Consider the following 23767-nt stretch of genomic DNA (forward strand, 5'->3'; position numbering starts at 1 on the left):
ACCATAGCTTTGACTGTATGGACCTTTGTGGCAAAGTAATGTCTCTGCTTTTGAATGCACTGTCTAGGTTTGTCATAGCTTTTCTACAAGAAGTGTCTTTTGATTTCATGGCTCCAGTCACTGTCTACAGTGACTTTTGGAGCCCCAAAAAACAAAGCCTGTCACTGTTTCCATTGTTTTCCCATCTATTTGCCATGAAGGGATGGAACCAGATACAATGATCTTATTTTTTTGAATGTTGAAATTTAAACCAGCTTTTAGACTCTCCTCTTTCACCTTCATTAAGAGGCTCCTTAGTTCCTCTTTGCTTTCTGCCATAAGAGTAGTGTCATCTGCATATCTGAGGTTATTGATGTTTCTCTCAGCAATCTTAATTCCAGCTTGTGCTTCATCTAACCCGGCATTTTGCATGTTGTCTCTGCATATAAGTTAAATAATCAGGGTAACAATATACAGCCTTGACGTATTCGTTTTCCAGTTTTGAACCAGTCTGTTGTTCCAAGTCCAGTTCTAACTGTTGCTTCTTGACCTGTGTATAGGTTTCTCAGGAGGCAGGTGAGGTGGTCTGGTATTCCCATGCTCACCTACTAGGGGTAAAATTGGAAAAAAAAAAAAAAATCATCTTTACCTGATAGTGCTATTGAGAAATATTACTGGAGTAGATGAAGAGAAATAAATGTGTTACATTGGGTGATTATGCCCTTTTAGATGTGATTTATTTATTTTTACAAAGTAAAGTGGAATATTAAGGTAGAAATAATCATGAATATAATTAGACTTTTTACATTTTGAATTGGCTTAAAAATCTTATGTGAAATTATGTTAAGAAATAAATGTCTTTTGTTGATCCAGTGTGTAGAGAACATACATACCATATTAAGTGCTCTGATGTGTATTGGATTTAGCTTTTGATTTACCATGGACAAATCTGTTTTTTTACTGTCACTGTATGCCCTGAAAGGTTAAAAGAGATATGTGATTTGGAAGAGTAAGAACTTATGTTATTGGTTATTGGTCAAAGAGCACAAGTTTGAGAGTTAGAACATTTAGTTTCTAGTTACCCACATGACTTGAGTAGGTCATGGAACTCTTCTGAGCCTTATTGGTAAAAATGAAGGATGATCTGTGAGTTTACTTCCAGCTCTGAAACAAATTGCTTATTTGTTTCTGAAATTCACAGTGCTTCTCAAATTCCAGGTTATCTGGAAAACCAGAGTTGTTTTTCAAAATACCATCACTATTTTGAAATTCAAATATATTCAAAATACTGACAGTATTTCAAAAATACTGTCAACATTTATTGAACATTTTGCATGAGGTGGATGAGTACCAGGATAACTAAAACAAGGACTTTCCCCTTTCTTGTGTGCCCTTTAAAGTTAGGTTAAATTAATTTTAGGTTAGGTTCATTAATTTTTTACTAGGAAAAATAGAATTTTGTAAGAACTTTTACTAGAATACATGTGGTGACATCATTTATAATAATAAATATTAATAGAATTAGTGAATATATACATATATATATATCTACTGAGGTTTACGTCACAAAAATTCCATAATTTATCATTTCCTCAAATTGAAGATTATCCTTAAATAAAATGATATTAAGTTCCATGTTCAAAGCAAAATACACTGAGAATAGTTTCCAAAACTACCTCTATTATACTTTAGCTAATTTTGATAGTTCTCAAAAATACAGAGAATTGACAAGGAAATCAAAACAACTTGTATGAAAAATTAGTACCATGGTGACTCTCTAAATTTTAACTTAAATACAAAGCATACAGAAAGCACAGTAATAATTATTAGAAATAGATTGATAAATCTTTGAGTTTTTGAAATTTGGTGATAGCTGTTTAAAAGACATATAGAAAATAGTTGGTTACTTGCTAAATTTTTCCTTCTTTTTTTTTTCCAGGTCCCAGAACAGTATTTTTCTGGGCTCCAATTATGAAATGGGTAAGTCTTAGGTTTTGGCTGATGCTACTGAAAAAGATATTCTTTAAAAGAGCTTATTAATTTGAAGTAACTTTTCTGAAGGATGTACTTTAAATGTTCATGGTATGGCTTGAAATAATTTCATGCAAATATTCTCAGATGTATCATTTTTACTCTATAAGCATACTACCTACTTGGGGTCTTTTGAACTCCTTAGATAAGGAGCCCTTTGGGGAACTTATTATCATCCAAAAGATTATAATTGAGGGCCCTAAGAACATGAAACTTCATTCTAAAATTTTGTGACTATGTAAAACATTAAATTGGTTTGAACTCCCCCCTCCCCCCGCCCAAAATTAACTTTTGTTATTAACTTAGTTTGAGAACTTAAGATACTAACACCAAAATAGTGGCAAGGAAAATTAGTCTCAAAAAGCAGAAGAATTTATCCAGGATATATATATATATATATTAACATTTGGTAAATGATAGAATCTGGAACTTCTGACTCCACAGTAAATGCTTTTATCCTATGCCAGAGTTTCCATTCATAAAGTTCTCATTTAGCTGAAAAGAAGTAATTGTAATGGCTATTAATAATGAATCATTGATTTTATGTTGGAAGGGCCAGTTTTGGCTTGATGCAGTGCGTCTCAAAATGTCATCCCCGGACCTGCAACCTTGGCATCATCCAGGAACATGTTAGAAACACAAATTTCCAGGCCCCATTGCAGATTTACTAAATTTGAAACTATGGGGATGGAGCCCTGCCAGGGTCCAGCCCCAGTGGATCCAGGGAACTCGAAGCGGGGACGGCGTCGGTGAAGATCAGGAAACAATTGCTTAATTAAACGTTAATTAAGGATATAAAGAGTAATAGAATGAGGATAGCTCAATGAGGAAATTCAGTGGAGAAAAGAGGCTGAAATAAGGATAGCTCAGTGAGGAAATTCAGTGAAGAAAAGAGGCTGAATAATTCAGCCAGAAGGTGAGAGAAAGAACGACATGGGGAGACCAAGTTTCGGTGAACAAGGCCCGCACTTTATTTTCCAAAGTAGTTTTTATACCTTAAGTTATGCATAGAGGATAATGGGGGAAGGAGTAAAGTCATGCAGTAAGCCATGCTTTCTTCCTGCAAACTTATCATATGCAAAAGTTTAGGTGATTTGCATCATCTTCTGGCCCGGAGGCCTGTTAACATTTTAAGAAACTTATTTTTCTCTAAAGGTGATTATTCTAAAGTCAGGCGCCAGCCTCCAAAAAGCATTGGATAAAGGGATAAAGTTGCATTCCTATAGGGCAAAGGTGAGGTGGGCTCAATAAAGAAAAGAATTAACTCAAGGGTCCAAGGTTACAAACATTGAGGCTACTACTTACATTTCTATACACCCATTATATCAATCAATACACTGCCAAGGACACAGTAGGTAAGGGATATGGAGACTTAGCAGCAAACATGGGCCCAACAAGTGAAAAACCCTTCACCAATACAATTTCTAATCAATCTTTTAACTGCTCAAAGGAATCTGTATTTAGACAGTTTAGAACATCTCATGCCTCTCACAGTTGGGAGGCTCTGAGCAATCACATGTGGCCGGAAAAACCTGTTCAGGCAGGCTAGAGGACTTCCAAAGGAGTTTGTAGGTTGAAACACTGTCACACCCAGGAATTATTAACTGGAGCTGTAAGTTAACTCTTTTTTTCAGAGAGAGGTAGTGGGGGACAGCCCCCCGTAAAGTCAGAGGTGTAGGTGAGAGCACAAAGCAGAAAGTAGGCAGACTCTGGTTTGGCGGGTAGATGCTCTAGAATTTCCAGGGGGACTCCTGAGGCTCGATCCCGCCTTTGCATACGCCGAGCCTCCTTCCTCATGACCTTTGCCACGGGCGGAGTTCCTCACGCTGGCTCCTGGCAGTGATAGACTTCCAGTTGAGCTATTCCAGATCCTGAAAGATTATGCTGTGAAAGTGCTGCACTCAATATGCAATATGCCGGGAGATGGCTCCCGGCAGAGCCCGGTAATTTGTGTTTTAATAATAGGCTCTACAGGTGATTCTGATGACTTTTAAAGTTTGAAAACTACTGATCTACAGGCTTTCTTTTTTTTATTGTAATAAAATGCACATAAATTTAACATCTTAACCTCTTTTTTAGAGTTGAGTATATCACTATTCAACCAATCTCCTGTACTCTTCTTTTAATTTTTTTTTTAATTGTAGGATAATTGTTCCAGTGTTGTGATCTAGTACTCTTGATCTTGCAGAACTAAAACTATGAACCCATTAAACCACAGCTCTTCATTTCCCTCTTCCCCAGCCCCTGGCAACTAGCATTCTACTTACTCTGTGAATTTGACTACTCTGGGTATCTTCTATAAATGAAATCATACAGTATTTCAGTATCTGTCTTTTTGTGCCTGGCGTTTTTCACTTAGCATAATATCCTAAGGTTCATCTGTGTCAGAATTCCCTTCCTTTTAAAGTCTGAATAATATTTCATCATATGTATGTATCACATTTTGTTTTTTCAGTTTTCTGTTGATAGACACCTGGGTGTCCATACAATATCTGTTCCAGACCCTGCTTTCTGTTCTTTTGTGTATATAACTACAAATACAATTGTTGGATCATATGGTAATTCTGTGTTTAATCTTTTAATGAACTGCTTTACTATATTCCACAGCGGCTGCACTGTTTTAAGTTTCCACCAGCAATCACAAGGTTTCCAGTTTCCATTCATCCCTGCCAACACTTGTTACTTTCGTTGTTGTTTTATAATACCCTTTAATACACTTTAATGGGTGTGAAGTAGTGCGTGGTTTTCATGTGCATTTCCCTAACATTATTAGCTGTGCTAAGCATCTTTTGATATGCTTATTGACCATTTTTACATTTTCTTTGGAAAAGTATTTATCCTCTTTGCCCAAGTTTTAATAAAGTTGTTTTTTGTTGTTGGGTTGTAGGATATATTAATTCTTTTAAATGTGTAGTTTTAAATTGTTAGAACAGTTCAGAAACTCAGTTGTAAATCGAAGTAGTTAAGAATGTTAGAACTGCACATATATATGGAATTTAGAAAGACGGTAACAATAACCCTGTATGTGAGACAGCAAAAGAGATACAGATGTATAGAACAGTCTTTTGGACTCTGTGGGAATAAAACGGTGGGGGGGGATGATTTGGGAGAATGGCACTGAAACATGTATAATATCATATAAGAAACGAATCGCAAGTCCAGGTTCGATGCAGGATACAGGAAGCTTGGGGCTGGTGCACTGGGATGACCCAGAGGGATGGTATGGGGAGGGAGGTGGGAGGGGGCTTCAGGATTGGGAACACGTGTACACCCGTGGCAGATTCATGTTGATGTATGGCAAAACCAATACAATATTGTAAAGTAAAAATAAAAGAAAATAAAGGCATATGGAATTGGGGAAAAAATAAATAAAATAAAAATTAAAAACAAAAGAATGTTAGAACTGGAATTAGCTATCCCTCAATTTTATGGCCTTACGCAAGTTCTATCTGTGCCCTTTTGTCTCACCTATAAAACAGGATTAGAGTAAATTAGTGATTGGGGACTATATTTACAGAGAACTAGAGAGCAGTTCTTTTTTTAGATTTGTATATTGCAAAAAGGCTCTATCAGTTTAAAAAAGAAATTACAGAATATCAACTTTAATGATTCTGCTCATACACTAAGCATTTAAAAGCAGTGTAGTATAAAAAAAATACTATAAAAGGTATATTACTATTTCCTTCCTCTTCTCTCCTGACCAACACTTAAAATTATGTATCTACAAAGTGGAATTAATTTCTGAAATGTTGTTTCTAGAAACATTATTTAAAAAGTAAGAATGATAAAATAGATAACTAATGAAGATCTACTGTATAGCACAGGGAACTACTGTATAGCAATAGGGAACTTTATTCAATACCTTGTAATGACCTACATGGGAAAAGTATCTAAAAAGAGTGGATATATGTGTATGTATAACTGATTCACTTTGCTATACACTTGAACTAATGCAACATTGTGAATCAACTGTACTCCAGTAAAAATTTACCAAAAAAAAGTTAAAAGAATGACTTACTGTATTTACAGTAAATTTGTGAGGGGTCCTCTGATCACAAATTTGCCACAATTTAGATGTTTCTTTATCTTACCAATAGCTTTGGTGGTTCTTTGATCTGATCTATCAGTGTTTTGAAACATTAACAGTATTATATACTCATAAGTGCTTTCTCCACTATCTCCTTTAAAAACATCTATTTTAAGTTCATGTTGACATCCTGCATAGTCTCCTGATGACCTCACAACCATAGAAACTCCTGTGTCTTGTTCTCACATAAGTTCTACCTTAAGAATTTTAGACTGTGCTGCTTTAGATATTTAACTATGGTTGAATCCTTCTTAGCCTTGAAATCAAATAATCATAAAGGTCACACTGGATAATTCTAAAAAATAATACTACATCAGTTCAGTTCAGTTGCTCAGTCGTGTCCAACTCTTTGTGACCCCATGAATTGCAGCACGCCAGGCCTCCCTTTCCATCACCAACTCCCAGAGTTCACCCAGACTCACGTCCATTGAGTCAGTGATGTCATCCAGCCATCTCATCCTCTGTCGTCCCCTTCTCCTCCTGTCCCCAATCCCTCCCAGCATCAGAGTCTTTTCCAATGAGTCAAGTCTTCGCATGAGGTGGCCAAAGTACTGGAGTTTCAGCTTTAGCATCATTCCTTCCAAAGAAATCCCAGGGCTGATCTCCTTCAGAATGGACTGGTTGGATCTCCTTGCAGTCCAGGGGACTCACAAGAGTCTTCTCCAACACCACAGTTCAAAAGCATCAATTCTTCGGCACTCAGCCTTCTTCACAGTCCAACTCTCACATCCATACACGACCACAGGAAAAACCATAGCCTTGACTACACGAACCTTTGTTGGCAAAGTAATGTCTCTGCTTTTCCATATGCTATCTAGGTTTGTCATAACTTTCCTTCCAAGGAGTAAGCGTCTTTTAATTTCATGGCTGCAGTCACCATCTGCAGTGATTTTGGAGCCCCCCAAAATAAAGTCTGACACTGTTTCCACTGTTTTCCCATCTATTTCCCATGAAGTGATGGGACCAGATGCCATGATCTTCGTTTTCTGAATGTTGAGCTTTAAGCCAACTTTTTCACTCTCCACTTTCATCAAGAAGCTTTTTAGTTCCTCTTCACTTTCTGCCACAAGGATGGTGTCATCTGCATATCTGAGGTTATTGATATTTCTCTTGGCAATCTTGATTCCAGCTTGTGCTTCTTCCAGCCCAGCATTTCTCATGATGTACTCTGCATATAAGTTAAATAAGCAGGGTGACAATATACAGCCTTGACGTACTCCTTTTCCTATTTGGAACCAGTCTGTTGTTCCATGTCCAGTTCTAACTGTTGCTTCCTGACCCGCATACAGATTTCTCAAGAGGCAGATCAGGTGGTCTGGTATTCCCATCTCTTTCAGAATTTTCCACAGTTTATTGTGATCCACACAGTCAAAGGCTTTGGCAAAGTCAACAAAGCAGAAATAGATGTTTTTCTGGAACTCTCTTGCTTTTTCCATGATCCAGCAGATGTTGGCAATTTGATCTCTGGTTCCTCTGCCTTTTCTAAAACCAGCTTGAACATCAGGAAGTTCACGGTTCACATATTGCTGAAGTCTGGCTTGGAGAATTTTGAGCATTACTTGACTAGCGTGTGAGATGAGTGCAACTGTGCAGTAGTTTGAGCATTCTTACTTTAACTATTTTAACCCTAAGACTACAAACACATATTCATTTATCAATCATTTACTATAATGCCAGGGCTTTGTGTGTGGATCCACTGATTTTGAGTTCCACATCATTTATCATGGAAGAATTATAGCCACAGTGCATCCTGTATAATTTTAGTTTAGTTGTCTTTAAATCAGACCAAGTTTATAGACTCTTTCATAATAGTCTGGTAATAGAAACCTGCTAGATTTCTATGTTTCCCCCTACCAGTCTTTTTGTATCTGTCTTGTTTACACCAAATTTGATAGCAAGTTTAACAACTTACCTTTATTCAATCTTTCCAAAGCAATCACTTTAGTTTCATAGAAATAGCAACCCTCTTTTTGTATATCAGCTATTTACCTAGTTCATTAAATTAGATAAATTATATTAAAAAATAAAACTGTTACCGAGTCCAAACTTGCTCTGCTCTGCTCGCTGCACAACAGGCCAGTGAATCCAAGAGATGAGGGATTGAGGCAAGGAAGACTTTGATTGAGAAGCTGGCTGACCAAGAAGATGGCAGCCTAATGCCTCAAAATAACCATCTTATCGGGATCTGGATGCCAGGTTCTTTTATAGATCAGAGATGGGGAAGGTGAGGAAGCAAAGTAAAAAGACCATTAATCTTGCCAATCTCCTGGAATGGCAAGCCTCAGGCAGGGGTGTGTTGATTTCTTCCCTCCTGCCATCTACAGGTGCACAAGGTTCTGAACAAAGGCACTTTATAGTCAGGCAGAGGGGCAGGATTCTGAGGCAGGCTGTTCTGTATAATTATAATGACAAAAGCAGCAAAAAGCAAGTCAAAGAAACAGTTCCAACATGGAGTCAGAATTGGCTTCTCTGCAACAAAACATATAAACATGTCTGAGGAGAACTACAATGACTTGATAAAAATATAACTGAACTGGTGAGAGCAAAAATGCATGAGTGCAATACAGAATAATTAGCCCACTATACAGTCTATGGAATTCTCCAGGCCAGAATACCGGAGTGGGTAGCCTCCAGGGATCGAACCCAGGTCTCCCGCACTGCGGGCGATTCTTTATCAGCTGAACCACAAGGGAAGCCCAAGAGTACTGGAGTGGGTAGCCTATCTCTTCTCCAGGGGATCTTCCTGACCCAGGAATCGAACCGGGGTTTCCTGCATTGCAGGCGGATTCTTTACCAACTGAGCCATCAGGGAAGCCCTTTGGCTAACCTGGGGAAACTATTATGTGAAAGTCAATTCAGAGCTTTTTTTTCTTTCTGCTCATAGTCTTTTTGCACAGACTAGGTTATATTTAACTCTGGTGTGGTTATATTTAACTACACCATATTGTGTAGCTAATTTTTTTTCTTTCTGTTCTTAGGAATAAGTCAAACTGTTTTAAGATTATCTATGCTGATTTTTAGTATCTAACTACTTGCTTTTCCAGCTGTAACTCCTAACATGTGCTAATTCACAGTTTAGAATCTTGAGAACTTTGCTATCTCTTAAGTGTTTGGAATTGGAATATTATATAGTGGTTTTTCATTGTTTTTTACACTCCTCTAAAAGTGTTATGTGAGTTGTTTTTTTTTAACTAGAGGAGAAAATATTGCAAGAAAAGAAGGAAAAAAATGTTTTACACTATCTGATGAGTATTTACTCCACCCAGTGGAGATAACCAGGTGCCAGAAAGAATCACACACATTTGAAAACCAGTTTTTAATTGATGGAAGCAGAGAAATAACTTGAATCTGCTAGATGCTAAACTGTCTACATTGGGTTATTTAATACTCTGTCTCATACTTAATATTCACCAGAAAAAATCTGAGATGTAAAGATACTGAGGTTCAAAGAACTAAAACTGTTGTTAAGTGACGACGGACTCAGGATGTGAGCCCTCAAGTCTAATTTTACTTCAAAGCCTAGGCTCTTAAACACTTACATGACCCCCTTTATAAGTCACTTTGAACCTTTCTATAATTGGTATTTTCTTCCTATGTTAGGGAGTAATTTACACAGTCTTTCAGTATACTCCACGCACTCTCTGACTCTACAGTTCTATTATTTGAGTAAAGTTCATAAGAAAGAAGAGGAACATCGACCTTCTAGCCCCTGAGGCTAGAAATACAGGAAAGGGTACAAAGACTATTATTCCCGTACCTCTGTTCCTCTAAAAATGTAAACTACTGTTTGTCGTTGCTAACAGTAATATTTTCCAGACACTATGCTAAATATCTTTAAATCATATTATCTCATTTAATCATATATCACTCTTGCAAGGGTAGCTATTAATACTCTCATTCTATACGTGAAGAATATAAGCCAGGTGTTATGGGGAATTCCATGGCTGTCCAGTGGCTAGGATTCAGCACTTCCACTGCAGAGTGCCCAAATTCAATTCCTTGTCGGGGAGCTAAGATCCAATGAACTGCATGGCCAAAAAAGAGAGTATTATGTAACTTGACCAAAGTCATCAAGCTAGTAAATGACAGAGATAAGTAAATTCACAGTAAGATTTTCTAGATAATTTACATGAGATTAGAGGGGTATAGAAAATAAGGATTTTTAGAAATTCAGGAAAGGAAACTAAATAATATAGTATTACAAACCAACTACACTTCAACTTCAGAAGAAGACTAAAAGGTGTAACATTCCAAATGCAGTGTATTCTCCCGATGTAACCACTCTAGACAAGAAAAAAAAATTTTTTAAGACATTTTGGGGCAGTTTTAACTGTGTCAAAATTTGACTGTGAACTGTATATTAGACAACAGTGTCTTGTCAATGTTAAATTTTGTGATTAGATTATAGATATTTAAGAAAATGGGAAGATAGGCTTGTTCTTAGCAAATATACACTAAAATACTAGAGAGTCAAAGGGCATGATATCTACAACATCTTTGTAAGTGGATCAGAAAATATGTACATAGGTATTAAGAGAGAAGATGATTTCAAGAAAAAGAGAAAAAGAACTGTGGGAGAGGGCACTCAGGACCTTTGTGAGAGAGAATGATTACTAACATGTCCTAGAAAAATGAAATGTATACGCTGAGCATAAACAAAATCATGGCTGCTACCTTTTCCGAAAGACAATGCTAGAATATAGCCTCTATCATCATAAATCTGCTTGAAAAGCCACAGTGTAGTAATACATGGACCGAGTAGAATAATGGTAGAAACCAGTCCCCTTCTTCCCCTATACAAGGGCAGTGTTCCACCCTGCCAAAGTGGAACAAATATGCAAGACAGAAAATGTATATTAGGACCTGGAAGAAGAATGTAAGAGTGATGATTTGGAGCTATTTGAGAAGAAAATCACATGACTATGGATGGAAATTATGAAGAAAAGTAGTGTTAGTCATGATATACCTCTATTTCCACTTCTGTATTTAACCATTTGCCACTTTTTGAGCCAGAATCACTGCTTTCTTGAACCACTGACTTTATTAAATAAAAATCATTTTAATTTGGTTTAAATTTTTATATAAATTCCCAAGTATGCATGTGTTCTATTTAGGAGGAAAAAACCTTTTTTTTTTTTTTAAGTGTTTCATGCATCTTTTAGGAATTCAATAAAACCTGAAAATGAATGTATGTCTTTATTTATTGTTGGCTTTCCTATGGCTGCTGCACATAGGCTTCCTCTAGTTGCAGTGAGCAGTGGCTTCTCTTGCTGCCCAGCACCACCTCTAGAACACCCAGGCTTCAATAGTTGTGGCTCCAGACTTAGCTGCCCCTTGGCAGGTGGGCTCTTCCCAGACCAGGGATCCAGCTCATGTCCTCCGCATTGGCATGCATATTCCTAACCTCTGGACCCCAAGGGAAGTCCTGAAAATGAATTTCTTAAGACCATATTTTCTAATGACATGTTTAGAATTTGATTTAAAATACTTAAAGAAAAAAGGAGAAAGGGAGGAGGAAAGGTAAATATGGCAGAATCTCAATAATTGTTGACTGGGTGATGGGTATATAGGGGTTCATTGTCCTAGTATCTCTTTATTTTGTGTAGGAGTGAATTTTTCATCAATAAAAATCATTCTATTATGTATTCTAATCTATGCGGTAGAGTAGCATAACTAATATTCTTTTAGGACTCATTACTAAACTTTCTGACTGATGCTGGTGGTGGAGTATGAGTGGAATTATTCTATAAAAGACAGTATTAAAAATATGCCAGAGAATGACCATGTATACTTCGACATTAAGGAAAAATTATCTAACCAAGAAATTTAAAGTACAACAGCTTTCTGATACTTCCACTTCTAAGAAAAAGTAACATTGAAAAAAATGTTCATTTCCAGGGGCTGGTGTGTGCTGGATTGGCTGACATGGCCAGACCTGCAGAAAAACTCAGCACGGCTCAGTCTGCTGTTTTGATGGCTACAGGTAAATTAAATGAATATCTTCCATATAGGACATTCAATAATTAGTTTACATCAATTTACTTGATTGTTTAACATTTGAAATACATACATGGACACTCACACACAAAGAAACTAATGGTTTTACCTTTAAGCAGTTATTAGACTATAGCCAAAGAAGGCAGAAGGAGGGTTGTACAAATTTTTCTTTGATGTAATAACTGAGTGTTTTGTGTAACCTGAATTATACCAACTTCATTAAATCTCAGATTATAACCTTTTTTCCCTACTTTATGCTGTTGTTGTTGTTTTTCAGTCGCTAAGTTGTGTCTGACTCTTTGCAACCCCATGGACTGAAGCACGCCAGGCTACTCTGTTTCACTACTCCCCGAGTTTGCTCAAACTCATGTCTATTGAGTTGGTGATGCCATCCAACCATCTCATCCTCTGTTGCCCCATTCTCCTCCTGCTCTCAATCTTTCCCAGCATTAGGATCTTTTCCAGTGAGTCATGTCTATAGCCATAGTACTGAAACTTCAGCTTTAGCATCAGTCCTTCCAATGAATATTCTGGGTTGATTTCCTTTAGGATTGACTGCTTTGATCTTCTTGCTGTCCAAGAGACTCTCAAGAGTCTTCCCCAAAGAAAAAGGAGTCTTCTCCAGCACCACGATTTGAAAACATCAGTTCTTCAGCACTCAGCCTTCTTTATGGTCCAACTCTCATATCCATACATGACTACTGGAAAAAACCATACCTTTGACTATTGTTGGCAAAGCAGTGTCTCTACTTTTTAATATCTTCGCTAGGTTTGTCAAGCTTTTACTCCAAGGAACAAGCATCTATTAATTTCATGGCTGCAGTCACCATCTGCAGTGATTTTGGAGCCCAAGAAAATAAAATCATTGTCTATTTTACTCTAATATTAAATGTTTAGATAAGATCGCAGCAATACCTATGCTGTTTTTTAAAAATATTTTATTTCAACAGGCTTTATTTGGTCAAGATACTCACTTGTAATTATTCCAAAAAACTGGAGTCTATTTGCTGTTAATTTCTTTGTTGGGACAGCAGGAGCCTCTCAGCTCTTTCGTATTTGGAGGTAAGCTCACAATGTTTTTGTTGTCGCTTAGTCATTCAGTTATTTCCGACTCTTTGTGACCCCATGAACTGTAGCCCACCAGGCTCTTCTGTCTGTGGGATTTCCTAGGCAAGAATACTGGAGTGGGTTGCCATTTCCTTATCCAGGGAAACTTCCCCACCCAGAGATCAAACCCTCATCTCCTATATTGCAGGTAGATTCTTTACCACCGAGCCACCTGGGAAGCCCTTGAAACTGTTTATTCAGTAATTAATATTATTTGTCAGTGACTAGCTAACACTCTGGAATGAGCTTAGATGAAGGCTCTGGCTTTGTTTAAACCATAGGACCTTCCTAAATTACAAAAAAAATGTTATGAATAACAGCTTTCTTTGGCTAAAAAAATTGAATGATCTCAAAAAAAAATTAGAAAACATTGAGCTATATAATATACCTTCTTTTCAGAAAGCATTCTATTCTGTAGTGTATGCTGCTGCTGCTGCTGCTAAGTCACTTCAGTCGTGTCCAACTCTGTGCGACCCCATAGACGGCAGCCCACTAGGCTCCTCTGTCCCTGGGATTCTCTAGGCAGGAATACTGGAGTGGGTTGCCATTTCCTTCTCCAATGCATGCAAGTGAAAAGTGAAAGTGAAGTTTCTCAGTCGTGCCCAACTCTTAGCAACTCCATGGACTGCAGCCTACCAGGCTTCTCCGTCCATGGGATTTTCCAGGCAAGAGTACTGGAGTGGGGTGCCATTGCCTTCTCCGTCTGTAGTGTATAGTACATTTAATTTCATTCATCTGTACCATACCTAGCTTTACTTGCAGCTTAATTAATAATCTAGCACATAACAGATAGATGAATACTCACTCTTTCTATAAATGCCTGATAACCATTTTTAGGTCTTAACTTATATCAATATAAACTTCAGTTTGTACAGTGATTTTATTCACAGAGTACTTTTCTCATACACCATCTTATTTTAACCTGATACTAACTCATGATAGTAAAGCTATGAGAACACTAAGTGCCACATTCAGAAATGTAATTTCTAATATCAGAAATTCAGATACAATTTAACGAAAGGATGTTTAGCCTTACAATTAAAATAGCAGATTGAGAGATTTAGTTAGAAATAAAAATGTTGGACTCTCTGGAACACTCAGGAAAATATGGTTGAATATTTGAAATCAGGACCTTTTGAGAAATATGGGAGGTAAGATAGGCTTCATAGTATAGCTGCCTTTTTGTGCTTGTTCAGTTTTCCACTCTGCTTTCAGCTGAGAAGATTGGTAAATGAAGCCCAGGGTGTTGTAAAACAGAAAGACTCTGTAGCTTTGTGGTTAATTCTTCTTTGAATTAATGAGAATTGAGAATTAATGAGAACTGAAGAAATTGTCCTTAGTTTCAACAAACTTAAATGTTACACCTCCTAACCCAGTAGCCAGCCTGTGTCACAGAATTATATTTTTAGTGACTAGACATGCCCATTGCCAACTGATTTTATTCTCAGGGAAGATGCTTTGTGAGTATAAAATTAAAAGCTCTAGGTGACTACGTTTTGGTAAATTTTATACATATGTTCACATTTGTCATACTCTCATATAGTTCAAGAATGAAAATATTCTTAAATTAATACTTGCGTACAACAAACTGTAAGTCAGTTAAGACTTTTTGACAGCTTCAAGCCAGATTCGAATAAAGTCCTTAGGTTATTCTCCTTCCTGCATATTTCTACCTACAAGCCCCTGGGAAGATTGTGTTTACAACTGTATAGCCTCTTGACTAGTGAAAAAGAAGAGATGGAATATGATTCTCATTCCCTTCTTATTATAAATATTATCTAGGGTCGTCCCTGGTGGTCCAGTGGTTAAGATTCCACATTTCCACTGCAGGGAGCATGGATTCTATCCCTGGTCAGGGAATTAAGATCCCACATGCTATGCAGTGCAACCAAAAAAAAGAAAAAAAAATTTTTTGTTAAGAAATGAATGTGTTTATTGTGATTCGTGATTTTTTTCTTTTTGTTTTCTTTATAGATATAACCAAGAACTAAAAGCTAAAGCAAACAAATAAGAGTTCCTGATCACCCTGGCAATGTAGATGTGGACATAACCACCGGGACCTAGTTTGATTTATTATTCGGTTGTTGATGAGGTGATACTAACTGTGCTAATGTTTGTAAGGCATACAATGCAATTGGGAGATAGTATTGATACTTGATTCAACTGAAAAATAAAGCAAACTTTTAATAATATTGTCTCTTTACATATGACTTAAGGAACTTACCTGTGGATATTAGTAGCATTTTTTCTACTATTTGTCCATAATAAATCATATTGCTCATACATACCATGGGCCTCCTTCTGTTCTAGTCAACCAAAGTGTGTGCATAGAAGAGCACACATATTCCAGTGAGTCAAAAGATAGTTGGAAGGTTTAATAGCTTGTATAGCGAAGGATAATGAGGTAGCTAATGGTGAAAGGAAATAGAGCTAAAGAGAGTAAGAAATGGGTCATGGAATATCCAGCAACATGACCTCAAACTGTCTTAACATAAGAAAAGAAGAACATATTTTTTTATGTATTTGTTGCAGGAAGGGTGACCCATGGGGGCTCTTGTCTAATGCTCAGAAATGAATTGTTCAAGGAGACATATATTGACAAAGCAAGAGATTTTATTAAGCAAGGGGCACTTAGGTGAAGAGCAGGAGGACTCTGCTGCATGACTCACAGTCTCAGGTTTTATGGTGATGGGATTAGTTACCAGATTGTCTCTGGCCAATCATTCTGACTCAGGGTCCTTCCTGGTGGCTCAGCCATTGCTCAGTCAAAATGGATTTCAATGAGGAGGATTCTGGAAGATCAGTAAGACAGGTGGCATCTCCTTTTGACCTTTCCTGAATTCTTCTGGTTGGTGGTCACTTGTTGGTTCTGCATTCTTTACCTGGACCACCTGTCAAAAAATAATTCATGCAAATGGTTGCTACGGTGCCTAGCCAGGGCAGGCAGTTTCAATCAGTGTTTTCCCTAACATATTGTGTGAAATTCTTTTACAGCTACAGAGTAAAAATGGATTTATAAATTTTTGAAACACGTTCAATAACCAATGTGATGTGGCAGAAAAGCTCTACAGTCAGGCAGACCTGAATATGAATCCTAGCTCTGTGACATAATCTCTGACTTTGGGCAAGTTAAAGTGTCCTGCCGAGTGCCTGGGACATAAGTCAGTTTTCTGTAAATGTGACCTTTGTCCCATTATGAAGGTTCATATTTGATTCAAAAACCCATTTGTAGTACTGAGCTTTCTTTTGAAAATCCTAGGAAAACCAGTCCTGTTAGAACTGTAGTGAGAGGAACGAACAAAGCCAGTTATTTCTAAATTGGAAGAAGCAAGTGACAAAGAGCTTTTTGTATAATAATATACTATAAACAAAACTTGGCAATTAACAACTGAAAATTTTATCTTTGCTCCTTTCAGCATTCTATATACTTGAAGAGGAAGGATTAAAAATTTTGACACAAGCAAAAGGTCCTGAAGGGCCAAATTATTACTGCTTCCTCTGTTCAAGCCACCCTGTTAAATTTGTTTGGCATAGGAGTGCACGCCTGTGCACGTGTTTTCTAGGGTTAAGCATTGAGCATAAAATTGACTATGAAAATTGGCCTAGATACAAAAAGTTTATTAAAATGCATGTATTGAATTGGTATTTCACTTCCTTTCATTAAAACCTGCTCTTTCCTATATGGGTTCTCTAACACCCAATTGTCAGTCAAATTTATTGTAGTATTTAGAAGCAATCACTTACTCTTCGTTCGCAAAAATTCTGACAGACTACATCATGCTTCTTTTCTACCCAAAAACTTTAATCCATTCCATTATTGAATCTTCAGTTCAGTCACTCAGTAGTGTCCAACTCTTTGTGACCACATGGACTGCAGCACATCAGGCTTCCCTATCCATCACCACTCCCAGAGCTTGTGCAAACTCATGTCCATTGAGTCGGTGATGCCATCCAACCATCTCATCCTCTATCGTCCAATTCTCCTGCCTTCGATCTTTCCCAGCATCAGTGTCTTTTCTGAGTCAGTTCTTCGCATCAGGTAGCTAAAGTATTAGAGCTTCAGCTTCAGCATCTGTCCTTCCAATGAATATTCAGGACTAATTTCCCTTAGGATGGACTGCTTTGAGCTCCTTGCAGTCCAAGGGACTCTCGAGACTCTTCTCCAACACCACAGTTCAAAAGCATCAATTCTTCGGCACTCAGCTTTCTTTATAGTCCGACTCTCACATCCATACATGACCACTGGAAAAACCATAGCTTTGACTATATTAGTCAGCAAACTAATGTCTCTGCTTTTTAATATGCTGTCTGGGTTGGTCATCGCTTTTCTTCCAAGGAGCAAGCATCTTTTAACTTCATGCCTGCAGTCTCCATCCCCAGTGATTTTCAAGCTGAAGAAAAAAAGAATCGGTCACTGTTTCCACTCTTTCCTCATCTATTTGCCATGAAGTGATAGGACCGGATGCCATGATCTTCATTTTTTGAATGTTGAGTTTTAAGCCAGCTCTTCCACTCTCCTCTTTCACTTTCATCAAGAGGCTCTTTAGTTCCTCTTCACTTTCTTCAATAAGGGTGTGTCATCTGCATATCTGAAGTTGTTGACATTTCTCCTGGCAATCTTGATTCCAACTTGTGTTTCATCCAGGTACAGTATTTCTCATGATGTACTCTGCATTTAAGTTAAATAAACAGGGAGACAATCTACAGCCTTGACGCACTCCTTTCCCAATTTGGAACCAGACTGTTATTCTATGTCTGGTTCTAACTGTTGCTTCTTGACCTGCATACAGATTTCTCAGGAGGCAGGGAAGTTGATCTGCTATTCCCATCTCTTGGACAATTTACCACTAGTCGTGATCGACACAAAGCCTTTAGCATAATCAATAAAGCAGTAGATGTTTTTCTGGAATTCTCAGGCTTTTTCTTTGATCCACCAGATATTGGCAACTTGATCTCGGGTTCCTCTGCCTTTCCTATATCTAGCTTGAACATCAAGAAGTTCTCAGTTCACATAATGTTGAAGCTTGGCTTGGAGAATTTTCAGCATTACTTTACTAGCATGTGAGATGAGTGCAATTGTGCAGTAGTTTGATCATTCTTTGGCATTTCCTTTCTTTGGGGTTAGAATGAGAACTGAGTCCAACCAGTCCTGTGGCCACTGCTGAGTTTTCCAAATTTGCTGGCATATTGAGTGCCGCACTTTCACAGCATCATCTTCTAGGATTTGAAATAGCTCAACTGGAATTCCATTACCTCCCCTAGCTATGTTTGTAGTGATGCCTCCTAAGGCCCACTTGATTTCACACTCCAGGATGTCTGGCTCTAGGTGAGTAATCACACCATCATGATTATCTGGATCATCAGGATTTTTTTTTGTATAGATCTTTTGTGTATTCTTGCCACCTCCTCTTAATATCTTCTGCTTCTGTTAGGTTCCATACCATTTCAGTCCTCTATTGTGCCCATCTTTGCATGAAATGTTCGCTTAGTATCTGTAATTTTCTTGAAGAGATCTCTAGCCTTTCCCATTCTATTGTTTTCCTCTGTTTCTTTACAGCGATCACTTAGGAAGGCTTTCTTATCTCTCCTTGCTGTTCTTTGGATCTCTGCATTCAGGTGGATGTATCTTTCCTTTTCCCTATTACTTTCACTTTTCTTCTTTCCTCAGCTATTTGTATGGCCTCCTCAGACAACTATTTTGCCTTTTTGAACTTCTGTTTCTTGAGAATGATTTTGATCACCACGTCCTTTACAATGTCATGAACCCCCATCCATAATTCTTCAGGCACTCTGTCTATCAGATCTAATCCCTTGAATCTTTATTTGTCACTTCCACTTTATAATTGTCAGGGATTTGATTTACCTCATACTTGAATGATCGAGTGGTTTTCTATACTTTGTTCAATTTAAGTCTGAATATTACAATAAGGAGTTTATGATCTGAGCCACACTCAGCTCCCAGTCTTGTTTTTGCTGACTGTATAGCACTCCATCTTTGGCTGCAAAGAACAGAATCAGTCTGATTTCAGTATTGACCATCTGGTGATGTGCATAGGTAGTCTTCTCTTGTGTTGTTGGAAGAGGCTGTTTGTTATGACCAAAGTATTCTCTTGGCAAAACTCTGTTAGCCTTTGCCCTGCTTCATTTTGCACTCCAACGCCAAGCTTGCCTGTTAATCCAGGTATCTCTTGACTTCCTACTTTTGCATTCCAGTCTCCTGTGATGAAAAGGACATTTTGGGGGGCATTAGTTCTAGAAGGTCTTCTAGGTCTTCATAGAACCATTCAACTTCAGCTTCTTCAGTGTTTCTGGTTGGGGCATAGACTTGGATTACTGTGATATTGAATGGTTTGCCTTGGAAATGAGATTTGCACCCAAGTATTGCATTTAATGCTCTTTTGTTGACTATGAGGGGTACACCATTTCTTCTAAGGGATTCTTACCCACGGTAGTAGATATAATGGTCATTGAATTAAATTTGCCCATTCTGATCCATTTTAGTTCACCAATACCTAAAATGTCAGTCTTCACTCTAGCCATCTCCTGTTTGACCACTTCCAATTTACATTGATTCATGGACTTAACATTCCAGGTTCCTATGCAATATTGCTCTTTACAGCATCGGACCTGCTTCTTTCACCAGTCACATCCACAACTGGGCATTTTTTTTCGCTTTGGCTCCATCTCTTCATTCTTTTGGAGTTTTTTCTCCACTCTTCTCCAGTAGCATATTGGGCACCTACCAACCTGGGGAGTTCATCTTTCAATGTCATATCTTTTTTCTATTTTCACATTATCCATTGGGTTCTCAAGGTTCTCAATTTCTGAAGTGGTTTGCCATTCCCTTCTCCAGTGGACCATGTTTTGTCAAAATCTCCACCATGAACCATCTGTCTTGGGTGGCCCTACCAGGCATGGCCCATAGTTTCATTGAGTTAGACAAATCTGTGATCCATATGTTCATTTTGGTTAGTTTTCTGTGATTTTGGTTTTGATTCTGTCTGCACTCTGATAGATAAGCATAAGAGGCTTATGGAAGCTTCCTGATGGGAGGGACTGGCTGTGGGTAAATCTGGGTCGCAGGACCTGCTCAGTAAATCTTTAATCCAAATTTCTGTTGATGAGCCCAGCTTTGTTCCCTGCCTGTTGTTTGGCCTGAGGCCAAACTATCGTTGGGATAGTTCAGTTAAGTCCTGTCTGACTCTTTGTGAACCCAAGACCACAGCATGCCAGGCTTCCCTGTCCATCACCAACACCCAGAGCTTACTCAACCTCATGTCCATCGAGTTGGTGATGCCATCCAACCATCTCATCTTCAGTCATCCCCATCTCCTCCCACCTTCAATCTTTCCCAGAATCAGGGTCTTTTCAAATGAGTCAGCTCTTCACATCAGGTGGCTACAGTATCGGAGTTTCAGCTTTATCATCAGGCCTTCCAATGAATATTCAGGACTGATTTCCTTTAGCATTGACTGGTTGGATCTCGCAGTCCAAGGGACTCTCAAGAGTCTTCTCCAACACTTCTCCAACACCACTGTTCAAAAGCATCAGTTCTTCAGCATTCAGCTTTCTTTATAGTCCAACTCTCACATCTGTACATGACTACTGGAAAACCATAGCTTTGATTATATGGACCTTTGTTGGCAAAGTAATGTGTCAGCTTTTTAATATGCTGTCTAGCTTGGTCATAACTTTTCTTCTAAGGAGCAGACATCTTTTAATTTCATGGCTGCAGTCACCATCTGCAGTGATTTTCAAGCCACAAAAAATAAATTTGGTCACTGTTTCCTTTATTTCCCCATCTATTTGCCATGAAGTGATGAGACAGGATGCCATTGTCTTAGTTTTCTGAATGTTGAGTTTTAAGCCAACTTTTTCACTCTCATTCTCTTTCATCAAGAGGCTCTTTAGTTCTTCTTCCCTTTCTGCCCAAAAGATGGCATCATCTGCCTATCTGAGGTTATTGATATTTCCCCCAGCAATCTTGATTCCAGCTTGTGCTTTATCCAGCCCGGCATTTTGCATGATGTACTCTGCATATAAGTTAAATAAAAGGTGACAATATGCAGCCTTGATGTACTCCTTTCCTGATTTGTAACCAGTCTGTTGTTCCATGTCCCATTCTAACTGTTGCTTCTTGACCTGCATACAGATATCTCAGGAGGCAGGTCAGTAGGCAGTCCCATCTCTTGAAGAATTTTCCAGTTTGTTCATATGCACACAGTCAAAGCCTTTGGCATAGTCAATAAAACAGAAATAGATGTTTTTTCTGGAACTCTCTTGCTTGTTTGATGATCCAACAGATATTGGCAACTTGATCTCTGGTTCCTCTGCCTTTTCTGTATCCAGCTTGAACATCAGGAAGTTCAAGAGTCACATACTGTTGAAACCTGTCATGGAGAATTTTGAGCATTACTTTGCTAGCATGTGAGATGAATGCAATTGTGCAGAAGTCTGAGCATTCTTTGGCATTGCCTTTCTTTGGGATTGGAAAGAAAACACATTTTCCAGTCCTGTGGCCACTGCTGAGTTTTCCAAATTTGCTGACATATGGAGTGCAGCACTTTCACAGCATCGTCTTTTAGGATTTGAAATAGCTCAACTGGAATTCCATTACCTCCACTAGCTTTGTCCATAGTGATGCCTCCTAAGGCCCACATGACTTCACATTCCAGGATGTCTGGCTCTAAGTGAGTGATCTCACCATTGTGGTTATCTGGGTCATGAATATCTTTTTTGTATGGTTCTTCTGTGTATTCTTGCCACCTCTTCTTAATATCTTCTGCTTCTGTTAGGTCCATACCATTTCTGTCCTTTGTTTTACCCATCTTTGCATGAAATGTTCCCTTGGTATCTCTAATTTTCTTGTGGCATAAGATGGCAGAGTAGAAGGACATGTGCTCATCTTATCCTGCATGAACTCTAAAACTTCAACTCGCTGCTGAACAACCATCAACTGGAGAATGTTGGATCCCACCAAAAAAAGATACTCCATGTCCAAAGGCAAAGGATAAGCCCCAGCAAGATGGTAGGAAGGGCAAAATCACTCTTAGAATCAAACCACTTGCCCGCCACAGATGCTCAGAGGGCTCAAAGAAAACTTGTGCGCACCAGGACAAAAAGACCACACAGAAACTTAGCCAGAACTGTGTTTGAGTGTCTCCTGCCAAGGTACAGGTCAGCAGTGGCCTGCTGCAGGGGCAGGGGCTCTGGGTGCAACTGACCTGGGTATGGCATAAGCCCTCTTGGAGGAGGTCACCATTATTCCCAACTTACACATGACTGGAGAAACAGACTCTTGGAGGGCACAAACAGAACCTTGTGAGCACCAGGACCTAGGAGAAAGGAGCAATGACCCCACAAGAGGTTGACCCAGTCTTGCCCATGAGTTTTCAGGAGTCTCCAGCTGAGGCATGGGATGATGGTAGCCTACTGCAGGATTGGGGGCACTGAGAGTAGCAGTGCATGCATGGCACCTTTTGAAGGAGGTCTCCATTATCTTCATTACCTCTATCATAATTTAGCCTGAGGTCAAACAACAGGAAGGGAATACAGCCCTGCCCATCAAAAGAAAATTGGATTAAAGATTTACTGAGCAGGGCCCTGCCCATCAGAACAAGACCCAGTTTCCCCCTCAGTCAGTCTCTCTCATCAGAAAGCTTCCATAAGCCTCTTATCCTTCTTCATCACAGGGCGGACAGACTGAAAAACACAATCACAGAAAATTAACCAATCTGATTACATGGACCATCAGTTCAGTTCAGTTCAGTCGCTCAGTCGCATCCGACTCTTTGCGACCCCATGAATCGTAGCACACCAGGCCTCCCTGTCCATCACCAACTCCCAGAGTTCACTCAGACTCACGTCCATCGAGTCATTGATGCCATCCAGCCATCTCATCCTCTGTCGTCCCCTTTTCCTCCTGCCCCCAATCCCTCCCAGCCTCAGAGTCTTTTCCAATGAGTCAAGTCTTCACATGAGGTGGCCAAAGTACTGGAGTTTCAGCTTCACCATCATTCCTTCCAAAGAAATCCCAGGGCTGATCTCCTTCAGAATGGACTGGTTGGATCTCCTTGCAGTCCAAGGGACTCTCAAGAGTCTTCTCTAACACCACAGTTCAAAAGCATCAATTCTTCGGCACTCAGCCTTCTTCACAGTCCAACTCTCACATCCATACATGACCACAGGAAAAACCATAGCCTTGACTAGATGAACCTTTGTTGGCAAAATAATATCTCTGCTTTTGAATATGCTATCTAGGTTGGTCATAACTTTCCTTCCAAAGAGCAAGCGTCTTTTAATTTCATGGCTGCAGTCACCATCTGCAGTGATTTTGGAGCCCCCAAAAATAAAGTCTGACACTATTTCCACTGTTTCCCCATCTGTTTCCCATGAAGTGATGGGACCAGATGCCATGATCTTCGTTTTCTGAATGTTGGGCTTTAAGCCAACTTTTTCACTCTCCACTTTCACTTTCATCAAGAGGCTTTTTAGTTCCTCTTCACTTTCTGCCATAAGGGTGGTGTCATTTGCATATCTGAGGTTATTGACATTTCTCCTGGCAAT

The 23767-nt window shown here is 38.7% G+C and overlaps 1 protein-coding gene and 1 long non-coding RNA gene across 3 annotated transcripts in view; one reads left to right on the forward strand and one right to left on the reverse strand.

Moving 5' to 3' along the window:
- MPC2 (mitochondrial pyruvate carrier 2) overlaps positions 1 to 15393 on the forward strand; it is a 30313-nt gene extending 14920 nt beyond the window's left edge. For both annotated transcript variants that reach the window (XM_055587173.1, XM_055587172.1), the window contains 4 exons: positions 1919 to 1959; positions 11996 to 12080; positions 13045 to 13156; positions 15176 to 15393. In XM_055587173.1, the coding sequence (XP_055443148.1) occupies positions 1919 to 1959; positions 11996 to 12080; positions 13045 to 13156; positions 15176 to 15212 (275 nt within the window). In that variant the 3' untranslated portion in view covers positions 15213 to 15393. The remainder of the gene's footprint in view (positions 1 to 1918; positions 1960 to 11995; positions 12081 to 13044; positions 13157 to 15175) is intronic.
- Positions 15394 to 15942: 549 nt separating this feature from the next.
- Positions 15943 to 23767, reverse strand: part of LOC129656542 (uncharacterized) — a 62706-nt gene continuing 54881 nt past the window's right edge. Inside the window, exon 3 of the long non-coding RNA XR_008716372.1 lies at positions 15943 to 16092. This is a non-coding gene — a long non-coding RNA (uncharacterized LOC129656542). The remainder of the gene's footprint in view (positions 16093 to 23767) is intronic.

The sequence above is a fragment of the Bubalus kerabau genome, chromosome 6 (assembly GCF_029407905.1).
Source record: "Bubalus kerabau isolate K-KA32 ecotype Philippines breed swamp buffalo chromosome 6, PCC_UOA_SB_1v2, whole genome shotgun sequence".
Classification (NCBI taxonomy): Eukaryota; Metazoa; Chordata; class Mammalia; order Artiodactyla; family Bovidae; genus Bubalus; species Bubalus kerabau.